We start from the raw sequence: 23,246 nt of genomic DNA on the forward strand, positions 1-23,246 counted from the left end.
AAGACAAAGAATATGTAAAAAAGTTAAAATGGTATCAGTGCCCTTATGGTCTGGCCATTTGGCTGGTCTGGCCATTTGGCGGTCCCACAACTTTTAGATAAGAATCAAACTGGATTGAGTAAATAGCAGAAGTCACCGCTTGAATTTTATCCTCGGCTAAAGACAAAGGAGGATTTGCGTGTGTGTGTGGGGGGGGGGGGGTCAGTTACATGAGGTTGCCAGACAGTAACCAACTTAAGTTCTTGCCTCTGGCATTGATTAAGAGCTTCTAGAGATAAGACCATCCCCCCTTCTTCCTGGCACAGAGAGGGAGGCATCTTCACAGATAGAGGGTTCCCTTAGAAATGTAAATGTTTCCCAACAAAGGGGCAAACAAATTCCACTCCTTGGAGCCTGAATCTCATCTGTAGTTTTAAAACTAACCAGCCTAAAAATCCTCATCATAAGCCATTTTAAAATTAAGCAGCCTAAAAATCCTCATCACAGGTGCCCCGGGTGTTATTTCTTCTGACAGCCAGAGGAGCGGTTGCGCCAGAGGCACCGCGAGCTTCCATCCGGGCTGGGCTATCACTTAGAAAATTCTTTCCATTCCGGAATTCAGTTTGGATTCGCCTTGGTAGAGGCAAGAAGAGCGCGCCTCCAGGCTATCCCGTGTCTCGGGCGGGTCCCGCGCGTCACTGCGTGTCCCACAGGCGAGGCGGGTCCCACAGGCGAGGCGGGCCGGGGAGGGCGGGGGCCGCGCGGGGACCCTGAGCTCGCCTCGCCCCGCCCCGCTACGGAAGTTCCCCGGGCTGACGGGGACCGAGACCAGGTCTGCGCTTCGTATCTTTGGGATCCAGGCTCGGAGGAGATCCAGGCGACAGGAGGAGCGCGGCGTGCTGCAGGTGGCAGGTGGGGGCATCCTGGCCGGGGAGGGGGATTGGAGGGACGAGGAGAAGCCCCAGCTTACCGACGCGAGGGCGAGAGAGCTGTCTCAGTACCAACGCGGGCCCGAGAAGGCGGCGCCGCCTCCCTGTTTACAGCAGTAGAGGCTCTCTGGGCCGCAGCTGGTCAGTGGCCAGAGCCTGCGCCCTGCGATTCCCGAACGAGTCACAGACGCCTGGCCTCCTCCACGGCCTGCTCTCTGCTCCTCCGACGCCCCTTCCCTGCCGCATCGCCGCCCTTCCTCTTGCCTGGGCTCTCACCCTGCAGCCCCATTCCCGCTGGCGGCCGCGTTTCTTCCCTCCCCTCTCTCCTCAGGGATCAGCATAATTTCTGCCCTACCGCTTCTCTGTCCTGAAATCACCAGTCACTAGCTGCGAATCCTAGCACTTTTATCCGTCCTAATTCTTTTATTACTTCAACACAAATTTATGGAGCCTTTCCGTTTCCTGTGCGCTCTTCCAGGCCTTTGGAATCAGCCCTTGTCTTCAGCGCTTCCAGCGGAGCTTCCTGAGGACTCACAATACAGAGGGGTGAGTTACGCTGGGCGTGGGTGCAAGGCGTGAGAGGAACCTCTGTAGGGTGGGCAATCAGAAGCCTCCTGAGGCTGCAGGTGTGAGGGTGGGGGGAGTGCATGAACCCGGTGAAGGGGACGGGGACTCGGATACACGGTGTTTTCAAAGGTGACTTTGAGGGACTGAATGGGGTTCAGGATGGCTAGAGGTGGAGGCTGGAGCAGGAGGAGGAGGCCGGGTGGAGGCTAAGCCATTTAAATAGAGTGAGCTTTGAGCTCATGCTGAGGGCCGTGGGAGATCTAAGAGGAGGGTGAAAGGATCACGATCTGTTTTCCTCTCAGAATGGCATGTATGTGGGGGCGCGGAGCGGCGAGTCAGGAGGGGGAGTGGAGCAGCCAGTTCTGTTCATCGTTTGAGCCTTTCACAGGGCAGCAGAGAGGCTGGGGTGAGAGGGAGAAGGCTGTCCGGACGAGGTGCAGGATCAAGTGGACTGCTGCAAGAGCTACTTAGGGGCAGGAGACAGGCCTCGGTGAGGGGGCTGAGGGCTGGAAGGGAGCGGGGAAGGAGTCAGGGAGATTTCCTAGGGTCTGAGGCAAGCAGTTGCGTGAGCCAGGGTCTCTTTTCCGAGAAATGCTGGAGAACAGTGGGCTGGGGGTGAGGTTGGTGATGGGTTCAGTTCAAGATGTGTGGTCTGCAGACCTGCCCGCAACCATTTACACTTCTCACCTCCCTGGCTTCACAGACATGCCTCCGCCTTCTCAGTGGTTTTTACTCATCACTGATGAGGATTTTTAGGCTGCTTAATTTTAAAATGGCTTATGATGAGGATTTTTAGGCTGGTTAGTTTTAAAACTACAGATGAGATTCAGGCTCCAAGGAGTGGAATTTGTTTTGCCCCTTTGTTGGGAAACATTTACATTTCTAAGGGAAACCTCTATCTGTGAAGATGCCTCCCTCTCTGTGCCAGGAAGAAGGGGGAATGGTCTTATCTCTAGAAGCTCTTGGTCAATGCCAGAGGCAAGAACTTAAGTTGGTTGCTGTCTGGCAATCTCATGTAACTGGTTTAGGGTGGTGGCGTCTAACCTTTCTAACCTTTACTTAATCCGATTTGATTCTTGTCTAAAAGTCATGGGATCACCCAATGACCAGACCCCACCCGCACTGATACCATTTTAACTTTTTTTCATGTTCTTTCCTTTGTCTTGTAAAGAGATGAATCATATACCTATGCCTTATAAAATTAGCCCTAACCCTCAACTGGGGGCAGCAGGAGCTCTGCCTGCCCATGGGTCCTGTCCCCATGCTATTCCACACTATTCTCTAAATAAAAGAGCACTACTGCCAGATCTTGAGAGTCTAAGAAATCTTTCTTTCGACTCCTCGGCTCACCGACCCCGCATCAATCACCACGGACCGGTTTTTTGGACTCTTCTCTGTTCCTCCTTGCCTTTCCACTCTGGTGTTCCACAGGCGCTGCTTTTCTCCCTTGCACGCACACTCTACTCTAGTGACTTTGGCTGGGACTAGTGAGTGAAGCTCCCAAATCTGTGTTTCTGAGTTAGCAAGAAAATTGAAAAACCAAATGGAAACAGCACGCAGTTGTCTCAGCCCCGTTTCCAATGTTCAGAAATCACACCGTGTCTAGGGGTTGGCGATGTGCCGGCACTCTCAGTTGGCTTATGGGATGTCAGGAGTGACAAATAAAAATGGCAAGCAATAGGATATATTGGAGAATATGAGGAAGCCATTTGGTATAAACCTAATTCGGCCCGACCTTGTCTTTCCAAAAGGGCCTGACCGTGGCCGTTGAGCATGCATTGTATATCTGCTTTAGAGATTCCCTATGGCAAGAGCAAAAGCCCTTGAGATAAAGGTGCAACTTCTCTCCCCCTCCCAACATTGGCATTTCCTTAAGGATTAAGCATCTTTCCTTAGGCTAGAAACTGATTGCTCTGCTCACCTCTGACCGCCCAGCTCGAGACAATAGACTTGCCTCCTGCTATGCCCTCCGAGATGGCAGACCCACTACCTGCTGTGTCCATCAAGCACTGTGTGACAGGGCAATCTTGTGACTATTGTGGGAGGGACATTTCAATCATATGTGAAACGCCCTGTTTGGGGGTATGTAACCACTCTGTGCACCCCACTTCTTCAGTGCCCTTTCTTCCTTCGGGAAAGGCCCCGGGCCATGGTCCTCAGATTTCAGCTCAGAATAAACTCACCCAAATTTTCATTTATAGATTGGTTATGGATTATTTTCATCGACAGGAGTCGTCAGCCATCTTGGGGGTGAGGGCTGCTCAGTGGGAGAGCAGGCTGGCTCTCCCTCAGTGGGCCAGGGCCAGACTGACCAGCCACTGTAGATGGAAGTTCCTTGCTTCATAGCCAATTTTATACCCACTTTCAGCCTGTCTGTGGGTCCAGTTCAGCATTCCTACTTTTTTCGTGTATCAGCTGACACACTAGGAGACCATGGTCGGGTGCATAAGTGAAAATCTCACAAGGACTCTTGATTAATATATGCAAGAATCAGCATTGTTTTATGGAGCCCAGGCTAGAGGAGCTAGAGGGTTTTCGCTTGGGGGTTCCTCCTCCTCCCTCCTCCTTCTCCTCCTCCTCATTGACCCTGTTCTCTGCCTCAGATGAGGGGAGTTGGTCCCTATGGGAGAGGATTAGACCTCACCGCTCCCAGCAGGCTGTGTGCTACATGTGCGTGCACCTGCCTTTGTGTGCCTGTGCGTGTGCATGCGTGTGTGTGTGTGTGTGTGTGTCTGTGCATGCCAGCCAGTTCTCTTGGCTCGAGACTCTCAAGCTGGTTTGATCTGTTGCCACTATCACACTTAGCTAATTACCTTTAAATTTGGACTTATCTTTTTGGATGGAGAGCAACAGTAAGTGAATTTTCCTTCAACTTAAAATATTATGGACTTTAAGATTAAAAAGAAAAGTACAATTCCAAAATTGCCATGTACTAGGTCAATGACATCCAGGGATGTATTGAAGACACCTTTCTCTTTATTTTCTCATTCCAGACTCTGCATCATGGATGTTCTTTCGGAAGCAAATGGCAGCTTTGCGTTCCGCCTTTTAAAGATACTAGGTCAAGACAACCCTTCACACAATGTGTTTTATTCTCCTGTGAGCATCTCCTCTGCCCTGGCCATGGTCTTCCTGGGGGCAAAAGGAAACACTGCGGCCCAGATGGCCCAGGTAAGGCTGCCTGTCGCCCAGGAGAAGGGACTGGCACTGTGGTTATGTTCTGTCCCCCAGCTTCATGTCTTCTGCTCCAGAGCTGCCTCCAAGGAGGATGGGGGGGTGGAGCCTGGTGTGTTCACACGAACATGTTCATTTCAGGGAAGTGAGACTGCCTGGGGAACAAGATGCAAAGGGCAGGGCAGGGAGTCTCCTTCACCGGGACTTTTTGGGAAAACTTTCTCCAAATGATAACGTGGATAAGATGATCAAAATTTTCTCCGAGCTCTTGATCTTTGTTTAGAAAATGATACTGAAATTATTTGGAAACGTAAGCAGCTAAGATCTATCTCATTTTTTTTTGAGTAAAAGACTTTGTAACTATAATTTTTCATTGGTAAGGAAGGACAAACTAATATCTATGTCAAGTCATTGATACACTAACATGCCTTCCTGGCTCAGTAAGGAGGTAGACAGAAGTATGCAGCAGAGGGTGAAAAGGCATGTACTTACTTACATGTGCAGACTGTGTACGTAGTGGTTAGTTTAGTTTAACAAATATCAAAGAACTAGCTCTTGGGTTCTGTTTAAGCTGTCAGAGACTGAGAGTGATGTCTTGCCCACTCTTAAGGGTTTTTCTGCCCATTTCTCCTTGAATTTGTAATGCTTTTAACTGCTTATTTTTTTTTTCTTTATAAATTTTAGAGCTAAGTTGTCCTGTATTTAGGACCTGCTTTCCTGGGATGCAGGTCCTTTTCATTCCTTCTTATTACTCATCTTTAAACAAGAGATCTGTTTAGGCAGAAAAGCCAACTCTTTTCTTTGCTATTCTCTTGCTCTTTCCCTCTCTCTTTCTCTGTCTTTTACTTTCTGTATCTTCCCCTCACCCCCACATGGTATTGCTTCCCATATGGTATGTATTAAATCCACAATCAAAATAAAAATAATGTCCTTTTAAAGGAAAATTTTGTGGAGTATTTGAGAAAAAATTTTGCTTACAATTTGTTTTGAGACCAAGAAGCAGTATTGATAAATTTTTTTTTTTTTTGCTGAGAAGATTTGCCCTGAGCTAAGATCTGTGCCAATCTTTCTCTATTTTTTAGTATGTGGGCCAACAGCACAGCATGGCCGCTAACAGAGTGGTGTAGGTTCGCATCTGGGAACTGAAGCCGGGCCACCGAAGCAGAGCACGCTGAACTTAACCACTAGGCCACTGGGGCTGGCCCAATAATTTTTTAATTCTTTTTCTCAACAGGTGCTTTCTTTAAACACAGAGAAAGACATTCATCAGGGTTTCCAGTCCCTTCTCACCGAAGTGAACAAACCTGGTACTCAGTACTTGCTCAGAACGGCCAACAGGCTCTTTGGAGAAAAGTCTTGTGAATTCTTCCCAGTAAGTTGATTCAACAGAACAATAAAAGTTGTATTCAAAATATAGAATCTGAGGAAAAGACCCTGGAGAACTGAAACTTATGCTGAACACTGTTTTAAAAAATCATAATGCTATAACTATACCTTGAATTATTTGAAATTTGACTACTTCTAAAATTCATTTATTCATTTCTGGATATTCATGGCTTAATGCTTACCTATTTATAAACTCTGATATTTTAGTGTCTGATAGACTACAGTATAATCACTTTTGAGAGATGTATGCTTTTTTAAATAAAAAGTAGGTGCTATTCAGAATTTTTGGAAACTTACTGACATTTTATTTAGGAATATAGCCTCATTGAACACTTTTCTCTCCAAAGACCTTTAAGGAATCCTGTGTTCGATTCTACCATGCTGAGCTGGAGCAGCTTTCCTTTGCCAAAGCTGCAGAGCAGTCCAGGAAACATATAAACACTTGGGTCTCAAAAAAGACTGAAGGTCAGAATTATGTGTGACTTCCCTTCCCCTCTCTCTCCTCTTCCTGCTCCTCTGATTTCACTAGTGTTTCAGATCATCGGAGTCATGTTGACAGGCTGGGCCTCATGGCATATTTGAACCTTGACGGACTCAAAGAGGTTCCATTGAGATGCTTGGGTTTTCAACAACAGAGACTTAATTTTGTCCATTCTCCCAGGACGAGAGTAACTGATACAAATGTCAAAAGGAGCTCATAGGCCAGATTTCCAGTTTAATAAATTACACTGAAACATACTTTCACTTGGCCTGTAACCTTCACATGTTGGGTGAATGCATTGTTTCCGTAGGAAGGAGACTGATGCCCAGATCTTCCTTGAGTCATACACTCGGGCCTCCTCTTTCTAGAGTCTGTGTGGACCCCATACCACTGCCTTTCCTCTACACATTAAGCTTACTTGTTCTTGTGCCTCTTTTGTGTCTTCCACTTACACTCCCTTAATTAGACATGGTAACCTAGACTTGGTAGGCTGACCGCAAACCCTCTCCCAGGGCTGATCAGCTCTGCAGACCAAAATCGCCCTATGTTTGGGGTTGAGCCTCAGTCATTTCTATTTCAGAAAGTGCACGTTCTGATCTTGGCCCCCACAATCAATGATGGTATGATGTTTGAACCATTCAGCCCCTCTGCACCAACTACACTTAGTACCACTAGGAGCATTCCTGTTTCTGTTACTAAACGACACAGTAAAGAACAAGAGGTTGTCTTTCCTTAAAGACTTAGAAGTTATTTCCCCCAGTGGAATATTCACCACCCATGCCATCTGGAGGCAGTGAATTAGCAGGGATGCTGTTAGTTCATTAAAAAGATACAACTTGATACTTAGGGGAAGCAGGGACTATCTTTAATTTGCCCAATTTACCTTTTACAGGAATGTGTGGTGTTTTGTTTAGAGGATCAAATAGTGAAATCTTTTCTAGAGGCTTCCAGAAACTCCTCAGTGTGCCCACGCTGCCCATTGCCAGCTATTTCCCCTTTGAGCCTTTCTTTCTGGCTGCCTCTGAAGTGTCCACACGTGGCTGTGGAGTGTGGCAGTGGATGTAACTTTGGGGCATAGGCTCATAGACTCCATTTAACCACATGGGGTCACGGAGGCCCCTCCAGCCCCTCTCATTTCCTGCTTGCCTCTTCCCCAACCTGGCGCAGGGTCTTCCCTGAGTGATTTAGAAGTCTTTTGCTCTCACCAACTTTGTGGATGTTCCCGAAGAGTTGGTGATCATGAATACCACTTGCGTGTGTTGTCTTTGATTTCTGTACGTAACAATCCAAACTCAGCAAATTTGAAAAAAGAATGTTTAATTCTCGACTAATAATCAAGGATCTGCCAATAAGCCTTATCATGGTGTATTCATCACACTTTTATAAAAATCAACTGAATATATTCTCTACTTTTCCTGAAAGGTAAAATTCAAGAGTTGTTGCCAGGTAACTCAATTGATGCGCAGACCAGGCTGGTTCTTGTCAACGCCATCTACTTCAAAGGAAAGTGGAAGGAACAGTTCGACAAAGCGAACACAAGTGAAATGCCTTTTAAAATAAACCAGGTGGGGGAAGCTTTCAAAATCTTGCTAGTTTGATGAAGAAATTGAATGGAAAAATTTAACATTGTAAAGGCATAAATGATTGGTTAAAACTAATTGGAAACAATACATTTCTGAATGAAATTTTAAACTCAGTAGAAATGGACTGAAGAAATAACAAATATTTGCTGCCTGTAATTTTTTGCATTTTATTACTGCTCCTACTGCCTTTGATAATTTCTCATATATTCATTGCTGCCTCCTCCCTCATTCTGGGAACTTAAGATTTCCTTTAAGCCCAAGTTGCTTAGATAGAAAGCAAAAAATAGGTGTTAAGGAAATGTGATGTATGTTTGTATTCTGGAGGGTAGAGGGAGAGAGTGTGAAAACATATTTCTTTAATTGGGTACTTTAAAAATTAAAATAAGTATAGACTTGAATTGCTGTTGATTAATTTATTATTATTCAGTTTTATAGCTTTTAATATTAAAACTAACTGACAAAGACCCTAGCCTTGACATTGAAGTATGACTTCAATTCAGGCGGGCATTTTAATTTACCGAGTCCCCCAGCTCCTAAAAAAATACCATTTTAATGCAATTAGGAAAGTTACGTAGGTAAAACCCTTTTGGGGAGATAAGGGGTACTTTAAATAATGAGCCCGCTAGTTACAAAGTGGGGAGGGGAAGAACTTTTCTAACATTGATTTTAGAAACTATTTTAGTTTTTATAATAGATGGTGTGTATCAACTTTTAAAAATTAATAAGTGTAATACTTCAGTTAACTTCTGCATGCACAGACCTCTTCTGTATTTTTAAAAAATTATTTCCTCGGGTAAGAGTACCAGCGTTGGGACAATTGGATTTAAATACCTGTGGGTCTTCACGCTGGCTGCCGGTGCTTCCTGAGAGGGCGTGTCCCTCCGCGCTCCCGGCACAGTGCTGTGGGACTGTGTCCTCCCACTTTATTATAGAACTTTTTCTCATTAAATACAAATAATTTTCTATTTAACATCATTGATTATATTGTTTCCTTAGATATATGTGCCGGGCATACTTTCAATGAGGAAAATCTGACTTCCGCCTGTGGAAAATGCAGGGGATCACGTTTATTTTGCAGAATAAAAGCGTCTTCTTTCCCAGGCTAGCGCCGTATGTGCTTGCAGTCGAGGCCTTGTCGTGATAGGAAGGGGCTGGTGGACAGTTTGTGGATGTTAACTAGAGCACGAATATTGTTTCCATCATGGGTGCTGAAAACACTCCTGGAGGCCACTGCAGCTGTTGCCCCCTCTCAATACTCTGTTTTTAACTCCATGCCCATCTGTTTATTCTCATCAGAAGGAGCAAAAGCCAGTGCAGATGATGTTTCAGGAAGCCACGTTTAAACTTGCCTACATCAAAGAGGTGCAGGCCCAGGTCCTGGAGCTGCCCTATGTGGGCGAGGAGCTGAGCATGATCATTCTGCTCCCTGACGAAGACGTGGGGCTAGACTCGGTGAGATGGACGCACAGACACTCTTCGTGTCCTTCCTTATAGGCTAAAACTGGAGCGCCACTTTCACCTTTCGTGTTGACCTTTCCAGTTGGTGGTGCGGGCAGCTGGGCAGCAGACCCCAGTATTCAGGCACGGGCTTTGGAATCAAATTGTTACTCAAGACTTACTTCTCCCGTTATTATCTCCATGACTTAGCCAAATTACTTAACTCATCTCAGCCTCTGTTTTCTCACCTCTAAAATGGGGATAATAATAACATCTGCCTGATAGGGTTATTATGAGGATAAAATGGGCGTAATTCAGGTATCAAGTTTAGTACGTTGTCTGGTACATAATAAGCCCTGTATAAATGTGCTCCATTATTATAATCATTGTTATTAGCATTAAATTTTAAAAACTAGGAACCCTTGTCCCTATTTAGAACCCAGAGCAGTGAATGAGAAAAGCTTACACTGTGACCTAACAAGAGGGAGGAGAGGAGGACAGGAGCCAGCACTCAAGGGCAGAGCCAGACACGGCCCCAAATGGCTCACCTGGCTCACCTTGCTTTCTTTCAGCATGGCTCCCTAGGGTGACAGTCAACCATCGCCCTGTAGATTCTCAGCCTGGGCATGGGGGGCAGGCAGTGCCCCCGAGGCCCGAGGGGCTGGTGTGAGCAGAGCTGCAGCCACTGGCTCTCCCTCTGTCCAGCTCCCTGTGACGTCTCTTCTCCAGGAAGCACACGGGATCCCACCTCTGGGCAGACTTCCCCTCTGTGTGGGCTACACTGAGACCCTTTCTCTTCCAATCTTTTTTCCTACCAGCACTGTCATGTCTTTGAAAGCAGCACAGTCACCTGGGCATTGACAATTGTCAGAATAAAAGACAGCTCCTAGTAGTCGTTGGGTGAGGAGAGGAACAGACACAGTGTTCGTGCTTCCAGGCTGCTTGAGGCTTCCCCTGCTTGGCAAGGAAGCTGTGTATGTAATAGCACAGGTAGGAGATCTCACAAATTTCCTGGCAGGTAAAGGTGCCACTGGTCCTGTGTGACAGTCTACTCCCATCTCCGAGAGGAGAAGGGGTACACGTAGGTATGTGCTGAAGTATGCATCTTAACGTCTAATTCCGATCTTTCAGGTGGAAAAAAATCTCACTTTTGAGAAATTCACGGCCTGGACCAAGCCAGACTGTATGAAGAGCACTGAAGTTGAAGTTCTCCTTCCGAGATTCACACTGGAAGAGGAGTACGACATGGAATCTGTGCTTCAGCGTTTGGGAATGCTTGATGCCTTTGAACAGGGCAAGGCCGACTTTTCGGCAATGTCAGCCGAGAGAGACCTGTGTCTGTCCAAGTTTGTGCACAAGAGTTTTGTGGAAGTGAACGAGGAAGGCACGGAGGCCGCAGCTGCTTCTGCCATACTGGTTGTGGAATGTTGCGTGGAATTTGGACCACGGTTCTGTGCTGACCATCCCTTCCTTTTCTTCATTAGACACAACAAAACCAACAGCATTCTGTTCTGTGGCAGGTTTTCCTCTCCGTAGGGGGTGCGCTTACTGTGCATGTGAGTACTTCCCTCTTTCTGTGTCCCCAAATCTCACTCTACAGCTCCATGAGGGTGGGCCTGGAAAGCCACGTGCAAAGGTGAGGGCAGATTCCTGACCGTCTGAGTGATTTGCCAGTGCAATTCAGACTTCTCCACACTCAGCTCTCACCATACTGACCGCTCATTTGCACTACTCAGTCGGGATCCTGGGACCGTAGACTTAATGATTTCAGATTGTCTTTAAGCTGTAGTCCAAATCCCATAGGATGACAACCATGTTGGGCTAGGGACTGTCCTTCAGCTTACCGTGTGGTCCTTCTGTAGGGTCACACCTTTCTTCATGTGATTGTGTCTCTCCACTTCCAACTCGAACAGTAAAAATTCCTTAAAGCTCATTTCCAATGTCACCTTCTCTGAGAAAGTTTTCCTTTCCCGCATAACCAGACATGCATCTTTGACCTCTCATCCTACACTGAGGGAGGGCATTTCTCTTATGGCACTTGCTTTATTTATTAATCATCTGTGTTCTCCAACTAGACCTTAAGTTCATTAGAGGTTGGGACTACATTTCACATGTCTGCATGCCACTGATAGTGCGTTGATTAGTAATTGATCATAAATGAGCTCAGGAACTTTTTTTTTTTTTTGAGGAAGATCAGCCCTGAGCTAACTGCTGCCAATCCTCCTCTTTTTGCTGAGGAAGCCTCACCCTGAGCTAACATCTGTGCCCATCTTCCTCTACTTTATATGTGGGACGCCTACCACAGCATGGCTTGCCAAGTGGTGCCATGTCTGCACCCAGGATCTGAACCGGTGAACCCTGGGCTGCCAAAGCGGAATGTGCGCACTTAACTGCTGCGCCACCAGGCCGGCCCCTCAGGAACTTTTAAAAAAGTGATTAGATATCTCTGTCTGTGCCTATCTGTTTCTTATGTATCTATATACATATGTATGTTTTTAATTTACACCAACAACCTTAAGCTGTCATTTACTTACTAAGGATTAATCCTAGATAACATGGACCTACAAAGCATTTGAGTCAGTTTCTGTTATATTTCTGAGAGTTAGGAATACTTAATATATAAGTTCTTAATTTCAAGCCAATTAAATAGAGCTTTTTACAAATAAATCCCAGCAACATCACCTGGAGGTAGAAAAATATCACCTAGATTGGAGCTGGCCCACGAAAGCTGCCTGCCTTTGCTGGTGGCTGAGGGCAGGCTGGAGCTGGTCTGTAGATAAAAAATGCCAGGTAGGGATACAGTTGCTTGAAGCTGCAGCCGTTGTAACTGCAGAAATAGCCATTGCATGGGGAAAGCACAAGAATCCAGCTAAAGACGGCCGGTGTGGGTTGCTGTGTAATCATAGGAAAACCAGAACCTGAAAGGGAAGTGCCTATCTACTGCTGTCTTCTGAAAGTCTCCAGTGCCCTCCATTCGAGGGACTGACGAAGCCCAACATTGTGCCGGCTGGCAAAGTAATAATGTTTACAGAGTCCAGCTTTAGTTTTACAGAGTGTGTCAGTGAAAGGCAAATTTGGAGCTGTGGAAATTAATAAAAGAAACCTCAACTAAATTGGAGTCAAGAAGGCCTATCGGGGGAGCTGTCTTGCCCTATCACACATCCTCAATTACACCAAACAGGAAGAGATGACACTTGCACGTTGGCTGGGAAGTAAAACTACTTCACTACTAAAGGAAGATTTCTCTCTCCACCCAACAACAGCTCAGCCAATGAGAAACACCACAGCTCGGTCAAATGAGAAATGCCACAGCTCAGCCAATGAGAAACACCACAGCTCGGCCAATGAGAAATGCCTCAGCTCAGCCAATGAGAAACACCACAGCTCAGCCAATAAGAAATGCCTCAGCTCAGCCAATGAGAAGCCCTTGCTGCCCTGAACTGTTACTTTCCTCCAATGGACTTTCCTTTAGAACAGCCCCTCCCACTGCCCCTGTTTCTCTATAAAGGCAGCTCCCATCCTTTGTTCTCCAGATTTGCCTGTGTTTCTCCATAGCATGCACATCCTGAATTGCAATCCTTTTGGTTACTCCTGAATAAACTCAGTTTGAGATAAAATAACAGGAAAATTTGCCTTTTAAGTTGACAATTATTTGGGTGAGTTAATTTACTTATAATGTTTATTCTTATTCAGGAAAATGAGAGGAATCTCCATTTATTCAAATCCTTCTTTATATCTGTCTAGATTTTAATTTTTTGTATAAGTCCCACACAGCTTTTACTTTTCTTGTTATGATTATTTCTGAGTTTTATTGTCGTCATAATGATAGTAAACGAGCATTTTTCCTCACCTGGTTATGGATGGCATATAAGTAAACAACTGAAGTTTATACATGCTACAGAGAAACTTTCTCCCTATTACTACTAAACAACACTTTTGACATCAGTTGTGTGGGTTTTTCCACAGCAAGCAGTTCTCTAATTCTCAGGGACACTGGATGTCACAGTTTAACTCAGTTCTGACACTAACTGCCAGGAGTTAGCTCAGACCCCACAAGTTAAGTGTTCAGTTCCAAGAGCCCCCACGTCAGACACTAATTGCAAATCCTAGGTTCTCACCTGTACTTCTGACTGATGGGCTATAAATGAGAGTTCCCCCAACCCCGTCCGCAGGTTCAATAGTTTGCTGGAATGTCTCACAGAACTCAGGAAAGTGCTTTTCTTCCTATTACTGGTTCATTATAAAGGATACACACAGGAAGAGCCCGATAAAAGAGACACATAGGGCAAGGTATGGGGGAAGGGGTGTGGAGCTTCCACGCCCTTTCTGGTGCGCCACTGTCCCGGGGCCTCGATGTGCTCACGACCTGGAAGCTCTCCAAACCCTGCTGTTTAGGAGTTTCTATGGAGGCGTCATCGTGTAGGTTTGATCGATTATTAACTCAGCTTCCAGCCCTCTCCCTTCCCTGGAGGATGGGGGGTAGGACTGAAAGTTCCAAGCTTCTAATCGTGGTTCGGCCTAATCATGGTTGGGAACCTGCCTCCTTCCTGAACCTATCCAGAGGCCCACCAAGAATGGCTTCATTAGAATAAAAGATGCTCTGATCACTCAGGAAATTACAAAGGATTTAGGAGCTCTGAGTTAGGAACTGGAGTCAAAGACTCCATATTAGAACAAAAGATGCTTCTATCACTCAGGAAATTACAAGGCTTTTAGGAGGCCTGTGTCAGGAACTGGGGGCAGAGATTAAATATACATTTCTCATTATGTCACAATATTTATCATTCCTATGGCCAATTTGGTGAACTCTTTTTTTTTTTTTTTGAAAGATTGGCACCTGAGCTAACATCTGTTGCCAATCTTCTTTTTTTTTCTTCTTCTTCTCCCCAAAGCCCCCCCAGTACATAGATGTATATTCTAGTTGCAGGTCCTTCTAGTTGTGGCATGTGGGACGCCACCTCAGCATGGCCTGATGAGCTGTGCTAGGTTGGCACCAAGGATCCAAACTGGCAAAACCCTGGGCCGCTGAAGCAGAGCGCGCCAACTTAACCACTCGGCCATGGGCCGGCCCCAGGGTGAACTCTTAGTAATTCAAGAGTTTTCAATACATTCTCTTGGATTTTTGTTATATGATTATAAAATTGGCAAGTGATCTTAAGAAGGAGCACGTCAGTCTGTTACACCAATTATTTCTCTTTTTAATATGTTATTTTGTTTTGATTTGTTTTGTTTAGTCTGTGTCTTTTTTCGCATTATCCAGGAATTCTGAGACGAAGTGCAATCGCCACAGAAATCCTGTGCTGCTCTTGGTTATCATTGAGAGGTGGATGATATCCGGTACTGGTGAGAGTATGAGAAATGGGTACTCCTCTACACCGTGTATGCGAGTGGGAATTAACGGTTATTGGAGGGAATTTAATACAGTCTTTCAATTTTAAATGAGTATTCTCTGTAGACCAGCATTCTCACTTTTAGGTGTCTGTTCTACAGAAATATTTGCATATGTGCTCAGACACATTCTAGGTTTTTCTCTTCAGCATTATTATTTAAAAAAAAATCAGATCTACAGGGTCTTTTAATCATTATTTTTAATTGTGGTAAAAAAACACACATAACGAAATTTATCATCTTAACCATCTGTAAGTATACAGTTAATGTTTTTTAATAGCAAAAGAGGAAAGAAAAAGAAAGGAAGAATGAAAGAAAAGGAGGGAGAGAGGGAACAAAAACAATGAATGAAGTGGAAATAATCCAAGTTTTATTTTTTCCTCAATAGGAGAAGAATTTAATTCATTTATATGATGGAATCCTATGCAGAAAATTTTTTTAAATTATGATAGGTCCACATGCAGTTGCTGAGAAAGATCATGAAAACAAATCAAGTGAAAAATGTAATTTGCAATACTGTGTGTAGTGTGCCGTCATTCGTATGAACTGAACCCTGCGTGTGTAGGCGGAAATGCACGCTTGTGAGTCCATGGGAAAGGTTTCAAAGGCTCCACCTTTTAAAGAGAGGCCATAGCCAACAGAGGTTATCTCCGAGATGGGGGGGATAGGAGGAAAACTTCTATTTTTCTCTCTGTATGTTTTCATATTAGCTAAAATTTTAACTAGGAAAATCTAATCCTGTAATCTGCACATAATCTAAAGAAAGAAGAACTCTAGGATACAACCTTATGTGCAATACTGAGTGACACGGCATTGAAATGGAAATAAAATCTACATAAACAATTTTTAAAGTATCCTTTTATTCCTGGTTTTTATCATAGTTTTTAAGGAGAATGACAGACATTTACCTTTCTCTTTTCTTGAATAAGATTTATTTCCATTCTTTGTTCTTTTCTGAAAGAAAAGAAGGTTTATTTCCACCATTGCACTAAATGGTCACCAGCACCCTCCTTATTCCTAAATTCAACAGACATCTGATTTCTGGGCAATATTTGACACCATTGGTGACTTCCTCCTCGACAGGCTTTTTGCCTTAAGTCTTGATCTTTCTTGTACCTTCCTGGCATCTCCTGCTTAATCTCATTGTCTGGCACTGTCCTCTGCCCATTGCTCACAGGGCTGGCCTGAGCCCTCTTGCAGCCTGTCTCTCCCAGGCTGATGTGGTCCACATCAATGGTCTGACTGCCACCCCAGAGCTGATGCATTTCAGATCTGGATATTTAGCTCAGATCTCTCTCTCTTGAGCTCAAGATCCACATCTCCAGGTGCCCCCTTCATCCTTCCATTTAGATACCCAACAAGTACGTCTATCTCAATTTATGCGAAGCTAAGATCATCTCCCACCTTCCTAATCCTCCTCCTTTCATTTTCAGCTCCAGGACTGTCAGATCCATGAGAGCAGCAATAGGCTTTGCTTCATCAACACTGCATACTTGGCACCCAGGCCAGTGTCTCATACTTCTTCTTAGATACACATTGGAGTGAACTGGAAGGCGAGAGAATCCACCCAGTCACTCACGCCAGACAGCAGGATCCCTTCTTCCTCTGTCACTCAGCCATGCAAAGTGCGCAGACCACCGTTATTGCTCATCTGATTCCTGCAACAGCATCCTCACGTGTCTTCCTTTCCTTGATGCCTCCAACTCATTCTCCACACTACTGGCAGGGAGATCTTTCCTGAAAGTAAATCTGGGTAATGCTGGCTGCTACAACAGAAACCCACAGTCTCAGTAGCTTAACACAATAGAAACCTATTTCTTGCCCTCTATAAAGACAGAAATGGTTGTTCCAAGTGGTGATTCAAAGACCCAGGATTCTTGAACATTCACAGCCACCTTCTAAGGACTGCAGAAGCACAAAGAGCTTGGAGGGCAGTGGTTGGAACGGCACACACTGCTTCCCCCTGCTCCTTGCTGTGAGAACTCAGTCTCATGTCCACACCTGGTTGCAAGGAGCCCAGAACATAAGGTCTGGCTGAATGCCCAGGTAGAAGAGGACCTGAGTCTTGAGATCAGCTTTGGCAGTTTCCCATTGTTTTTAGGATAAAGATTAAACTCCTTCATAGAGCAAACACGGTGTGTTAGGAACTGAGCTGTGTTCTCCCCAAATTCCTATTTTGAAGTCCTCACCCCTAGTGCCTCGGAGTGTGGCTGCACTTGGAGAGAGGGCCTTTAAGGACTTAATTAAGGTTAAAGGAGGTCATAAGGGTGAGGCCCTAATCTAATAGGACTGGTGTCCTTATAAGTAGAGGAAGAGACACAGGGGCACACTTGCACAGAGGAAAGGCCACGTGAACACACAGAAGGCAGCCGTCTGCAAGCCCAGAAGCAAGGCCTCAGGAGAAACCAACCCTGCCAACACCTTGATCTCGGACTTCAAGCCTCCAGAACTGTGAGAGAATCAATGTTGTTCAAGCCACAAGTCTGTGGTACTTTGTCACGGTAGCCCGAGCTGACTAACACAAGGCTCTTCCTAGCTTTACCCACTCTCCTCCCCATTCCCTGTCACTTCTCCAGGCTGACTCCAGCCTGACTGAGCTGTTTGTAGTTTCCTGACTATTCCCTGCTCTGCCTTACCTCTGGGGCTTTGCAATTTCCACTTTCTAGCTAGCAAACCCTTCCTTCCCACTCCTCCTGCTCCATGTACATCCCACAGCCCCACACCCACAGCGCTGGCTAACCCTCACTAATCCTGTGGGTCAAATACTCCACCTGAGTGTTTAAATCTTTGAAGCTAAAGCATTTGCTACACTGAATTAAAATGGACAATTCACCCATCTGCACAAGATCCTAAGCTCCCCGAGGGCAGGAGTTTGCCCACGGTTGTGCCCCATGCACTGGGATCAGCAACATGATGTATGAGGCCTCATGCAAAATGCAAATGAGAGCCACCTCATTGGAATTTCAGGACAGGACAGCAGAGCATCCTCAAGTCTGGGGCCCTTCTGAGTGCGGGTCTTTTGCAAATACACAGATCACATGCTCATGATGCTGGTCCTGCCTGGAGAATGCCAGTCACATAAGCTGAACACATACTGTGGGTTTTGTAAGACTTGAGGTTGAGTTCCAACTGTCTCACTCTTGACTGAAAAGGGAAAGCGAAGCCACATTGTTTTCTGAATAAAGTTGTAAAGGATGTTAGAGTGGGAATCTTTCTCTTTCAGTTTTGCCCAAAATACCAACATAATATATGGTAAAGACTAAAACAAAGACCAACAGAACTAAAAGGAAATGACAAAGCCGAGGCCATTCGCTAGCCAGACGGGAGCAATCAGAAATTCACTGAGTGGTCTGCTGAGACGGCTGGACAGGGGGAGCCCTCAGAACCCAGCAGTCTGCGCCGGACCGAATGAGCCACAGGTCTGCATATGCTCATTGGTCAGCAGCGTCTTCAGTCAGATTCTCTAGGGACCTGGTGTCTGAGGGTCACTCAGAGTTCTTGGTCCATTATCAGACTGGCTAGGCCACTGTGATGAGTTGTGATGAAGTACAAGAGTGGTTCAGGCACGTGCTGCAGAAAGGGGGAAATTTCGTTCATATGGGATACAAGAGTGATCTCTCTTTCCTTGTGTAGATTTGAAAAGGAAATCACCCAGAGCTCTAGACCCCTCCTAGATAGGAGAAATTGGAGAGAAGCTTTTGAGAGGGTATTTACAAGAGACTTTTCCTAAGAGAGCTGTTGAAGTACTAGTGGCCTCGCTCCCAGTGCCTGTGATGGGGTTTGGGGGCAGGGGTGGGGAGAGAAAGACAGAGAAAGAGTCTATAAGTGAGCTTGACTCATGCAGAGAGAGAGACAAGAGACAAAGAGAGAGACTTTATAATTGAGCTTGACTCATGTTCCATGGATATGCCAGACATCTGGATATTGCCCAGGAGAAATGCCAAAGGAGTGCAAATATGGATCCCAATAAACCAAAATGGGCCAACCTATAGCTGCCTGGCCTCTCAGGGCTTCAGTTCCTCAACTGTGAAATGAGAGAGCAGTTTGATTGTGATGTGAGGGTAGGAAAGCTTCACAGAGCTGGGCTACACAAGAGTGAAGGTCAAAACCACTTGGAAATACAGCCAAGCCTCCAAAAGGAGGCTGTGACTGCAGGGACCACCTGCCTTTATTCTTTGTTCCCTGGGGTTTGAGTTGCTTCTCTGACTTTCACCTCAGGAGTCAAGTTCTTTGCATGATGTGGGCAGGACAAGGAGAAGTTTCCAGCCCCAGACCATGAGGCTGACCCTGATGTCAGAAGACTGAGTCCTAATACTCCCCCTGTTATCGCACAAAGGGCATGATCTGCTCACCACAAGACAGAAGCCAATCGTCAAGAGGCAAGATGGTGGCAGAGAAAGCGTATTTTATTACAGCTTGCTAGCAAGGGGGAAGATGGCCAGCTAATGTCCAAAAGAACCATCTTAAGTGGGGCACAGAATCTTGAAGGAGTTATATAGGCCAGTGGGTCACAGGGGAGGGGGTTAGGAATGTTGATCTGGGAGTTGCCACACCAGATCTTTGTTTTCACTGATGATGGCTATCAGCACACTCTCTGTTCAGACGTCATTACATTTGTAAGGAACTCAAAAGAACGAAGTTATTGTCTTAGTGCAGCCGGGAGCTACATGCATAAGCAGGGGTCATAAAATCCACAGAGCAGGTGGATCTGGAGGGTACATAACCAGCTGGGTTAGTTAGGCAGAGGTCATTCAAAGTTACAATATGTTTTCTTTTCCACAGTATGGCTTCCCTTGTGTGGAGCTGGTATCATTACCCCCCCCCCCCCACGTCACCCCATGGGAGCTGGATCCTGACCTTATATGAAATAAGGAGGTCTAGCTGGACAAGACATCCAGCTCAGACATTCTCCAAGCCCATGTTTCCGGATCTCTTCTTGACAACCAGGCGAAGATGACAACAGTATAACCTAAGCCACCTACTCTAAGGAGAGATGGGCTCCATTCAAAAGCTACGCGGTAGAGAAAACGGGGTTTAGCAATCCCTCCCTCTCTTGGGGGAAGGAGGAAATAGCATTTGTTAAATTCTGCTATGGGCCAGAGACGGTGCTAGGCACTGCACGTGCATTATTTTACTTAAGTCTTCACAGCAACAAGGGAGGTAAGTACTGTTACCCCATCGTATGGCTAGGAAAACTGAGGCTGAGAGCAGCTAAGCAATGTGTTCAAGTCCATTTCGCTAGTAGGAGACAGGTAGAGAAAATGAAGCCAGGGCTGTCAGACTACAAAGTCAAAGCTTTTCTGCAAGGCCATCCTTCCCCATCTGCCAGCCTGGGCCCACACTGCCCTGGCTCAGGAGCCTACCCCAGGGTTGGGGGCGGGGGTGGGGGGGAATAAAGGGATTGGTGGGTGAGGGTGAGGGAGGAGGGAGGCGGTCTTCCTCTGCCATCCTCCCCACCCCTCGCACCCCATGACGCATGCAGGCACCGGACCTTGCCCAGTGCCCTCCCGGAAGCTTAGCTGTTCTGTAATGGAAACCACGTGCTGCCAGTGTTTTGTCCTTGCTTTCTTTGAACTTCAGGGTGTCTCTACTAGTTTCAGGCGAGGCGGGCTGGGGGAGGGCGAGGGTAGCTGGGATCCGAAGCTGGATCTCTCCAAGGAGGGCTGGCTTTCGGTGCCCCAGGCCCCGCGCCACCACCCCGGGTGGGCCTGGGTGGACAGGATGAGGCGGCATTCCGTGTAGGAAAATGCCTGGAGGGAAGCCACGTTGGCCCGGAGATTTCTTCCCAGACCGCTGGGTGGAGGGATGTGTGAGCCAGGGGAACCGAACTCTCCCAGGGTGCGGCCCCGCCCCGCCCCGCCCCGCCCCGCGGCCCTGTCGCCCGACCGCAGAGGGGGAGAGGCGGCACCTGCGAGCTTTAGGAGGGAGGGAGGGGACCCTGGACGACTGCTTTCGGTTTCAGCTGCCAGCTGGCGGGAACCCTGGGGCCTGAGGGGAGTTCACTCTGGCTTTGGGAGAGGGCGAGGAAAGACCAACGGGACCCAGGGATCTGGTGTGTGGCTAGGACTGGAAAACAAGGATAGAGGGCGAGGCTGCTGTTGCTGTTGCGCTCGCAGGGACAGCAGCGCAATACCCGCTTTCTTAAGGGCACGGCTCTTGATTTCCATTCACAGAGAATCGCAGGGTAGAAGCTGGGGAGGGTCTGGAGGGCAGGCACTGAGAGCCACGATGGTATATCCTTATATGAGCACTGAATTTATATTGACTGCGTGTGACCTGCAATTTGTGATTGACTTAGGGAGAAGCCTGGTGAAGCTAACATTTTAGGCGTATGCACCAGTATGGCCCCACTGGTTGTGTTAGGCTAGCTTTCATTCTGATTGGCCAGTGCCCAGGATATTTTCACTTGCACGTGCGGCCTGCGCTTCTGGCAAATCAGCTCTGTGACCCCCTCCCACCTCCTAGGAGGCACCCTGTCGTCGGTCAGTGTAGCCTCGCTGAGGACAGCAGCCCAGGGTTGAATTGCAAGGGGAGAGCCGTGTGCCTCTCTCAGGACAGATGCTGGGGAGGCAGAAGTCCCTCAAAGCCCGTCCAAGAGGACCAGGATGGAGGCAAGGGTCGCGAGGACTCAGATCCTGAAAGGACAAGAATTGGGACAAGGGTTCTGGGCTTAGGCAAGGAGAGGGGGGCCTTGGCATGGCAGGAAGACCCTCTAGGGTCCACCAGAAGGCCCTAGTCTGAGAATGCGCTGGCTGGGGGCTGAGCAAAACTCTGCCCCAGAATGTCTCCCCTGAGTGGCCAGAAATTCCCGAAAGATCTCTTGGGAGTGTTTGATGAGTCACATATGTCAGCAAAGCTGAGAGGCAGCACTCGGTTAGACACCTGAGCTCTGCGGGGGACTGCCTGGGCGTGACCTTCATTCTGCCGCTTTCTAATTGGACCATCTTAAATACGGGGCTCCAGCACTCCATGCCTGATTTCCTCATCTGAAAGGGTAACCACTCCACAGGATTGTTTTGAGGATTAAGATTGTGATAAATGTTAGCTTCTGTTATTGCTTTAAATTAGTCAGATTGTTCTCTTCCTAATGCATGGTTAAGTCCACAGAAAGTGGGAGATGAAGCCTTTTACGGAATGTGGTAAAGAAAAGAAGTGGAAGGTGGAAGAGGTAGGCATTGACTGATTAATTAGTGCAGGGTCCCGGGGGAGGGGGATGGACCAGGGGCCCGCTATGGGGGTGTCTTTGGACAGCCAGGGGCAGCATAAGGGAAGGCCCTGAGGGAGGGGGAAGTGTGCTTACAAATGAGGGGCTCTAAGGGAGCTGTGATTCAGGTCTCACAGGCCTCCCCCTCCTCCCTGACGTCGGAAGGCGTCTGGGAGCTGCGGCTGGTGTTGCTCCCTCGCTTGGCTCGTCACTGCCCAGCCTCACCTGGCTGTCACCCTGCCTTGCAGACTCCTCTGGGTGAGAGTGAGAGAGAAAAGAGTAGAGTGGGCTTCTCAACTGCCCCTTCCTCCCACAGTTCCCTGGGCTGTACAACAGCCCAGCCACTTCTCCCCTCTAGCCCCTTTAGCATTCTGCTGGCTCTGTTTGAGAAGCCGCTTGCCCTTCTTGAGGGCAACAAGTTGTCAAACATACAAGATACATTTCTCTTTGTGCTCTGGTTCCAGACCCTCCACCGTGGCTGCCTCTCTGAAGCAAATGGCATCTTTGCCATACATCCTTCAAAGAAACTATGTGAAGAAAGTCCTTCACACAACGTGTTTCTTTCTCCTCTGTCTCCTCTGCTTTGGTCATGATCTTTCTGGGGGCAAAAGGAAACACCACTGCCCCAATGCCCCAGACCTCCACTGCCAGAGCAGGAGGAACTATGTATAGTCGTTGGAGTTGTGAGCCAGAAGTTTCTGGTTTTCCTCCCTTTTATCACATGGCAGGGCTGTTCTGTTTGACTCCTTATGGTGCCACATGATCAGTTTTGGCCATTGAGTTCTGAGAAGTGACACACAGGAATATCTGATAGTTTGAGATCCTCTAGAATTCTTTTGGTCTCTCTAGCATGGCATCAGCAACGTTTGAGGTGATGGCTCCTCCACTGGCCTGGTTCCTCTAGTGCCCCTGCCTACCCGTGATAGACATATAGCCTGAAGAATAAATGACTCTTTGTTATGTTAAGCCACTGAAATTTGGTGGTTTATTTGTTACCACAGTGTAACCAAGCCAATCCTGACTGATACAATCGTACATTATTTTTTCCACACCTTTGTGAAGCTGCTCATGAGGACTTCTGCCAGTGCTGTTGGAATGGGAAAGGAAGTGAAACATGT

The 23,246-nt window shown here is 46.9% G+C and overlaps 1 protein-coding gene across 12 annotated transcripts; it reads left to right on the forward strand.

Moving 5' to 3' along the window:
• The first annotated feature begins 497 nt into the window (after positions 1 to 497).
• On the forward strand, positions 498 to 15,776 carry SERPINB9 (serpin family B member 9). 12 transcript variants are annotated; one of them, XM_070515714.1, is made up of 10 exons: positions 513 to 891; positions 1,387 to 1,454; positions 4,469 to 4,646; positions 5,884 to 6,021; positions 6,383 to 6,500; positions 7,939 to 8,081; positions 9,396 to 9,551; positions 10,355 to 10,526; positions 10,668 to 11,092; positions 12,800 to 13,164. In XM_070515714.1, the coding sequence occupies exons 3-8, from the start codon at positions 4,479 to 4,481 to the stop codon at positions 10,424 to 10,426; spliced, it is 795 nt and encodes a 264-aa protein (XP_070371815.1). In that variant the 5' UTR covers positions 513 to 891; positions 1,387 to 1,454; positions 4,469 to 4,478; the 3' UTR covers positions 10,427 to 10,526; positions 10,668 to 11,092; positions 12,800 to 13,164. The 12 variants fall into 12 exon arrangements, with proteins under 12 accessions (XP_070371811.1, XP_070371812.1, XP_070371810.1 ...); XM_070515716.1 differs by having other exon boundaries at positions 754 to 884; XM_070515710.1 differs by lacking the exon at positions 10,355 to 10,526 and having other exon boundaries at positions 498 to 891.
• Positions 15,777 to 23,246: the final 7,470 nt, after the last annotated feature.

The sequence above is a fragment of the Equus asinus genome, chromosome 8 (assembly GCF_041296235.1).
Source record: "Equus asinus isolate D_3611 breed Donkey chromosome 8, EquAss-T2T_v2, whole genome shotgun sequence".
Taxonomy (NCBI): Eukaryota; Metazoa; Chordata; class Mammalia; order Perissodactyla; family Equidae; genus Equus; species Equus asinus.

Bases quoted from the DNA above. Each gene is read 5' to 3' on its own strand.
- SERPINB9 (XM_070515710.1), top strand. From the start codon at position 4,479: ATGGATGTTCTTTCGGAAGCAAATGGCAGCTTTGCGTTCCGCCTTTTA. The intron at 6,022-6,382 runs GTAAGTTGATTC...TTCTCTCCAAAG, and splicing joins AGTCTTGTGAATTCTTCCCA to ACCTTTAAGGAATCCTGTGT. The intron at 8,082-9,395 runs GTGGGGGAAGCT...TATTCTCATCAG, and splicing joins TGCCTTTTAAAATAAACCAG to AAGGAGCAAAAGCCAGTGCA.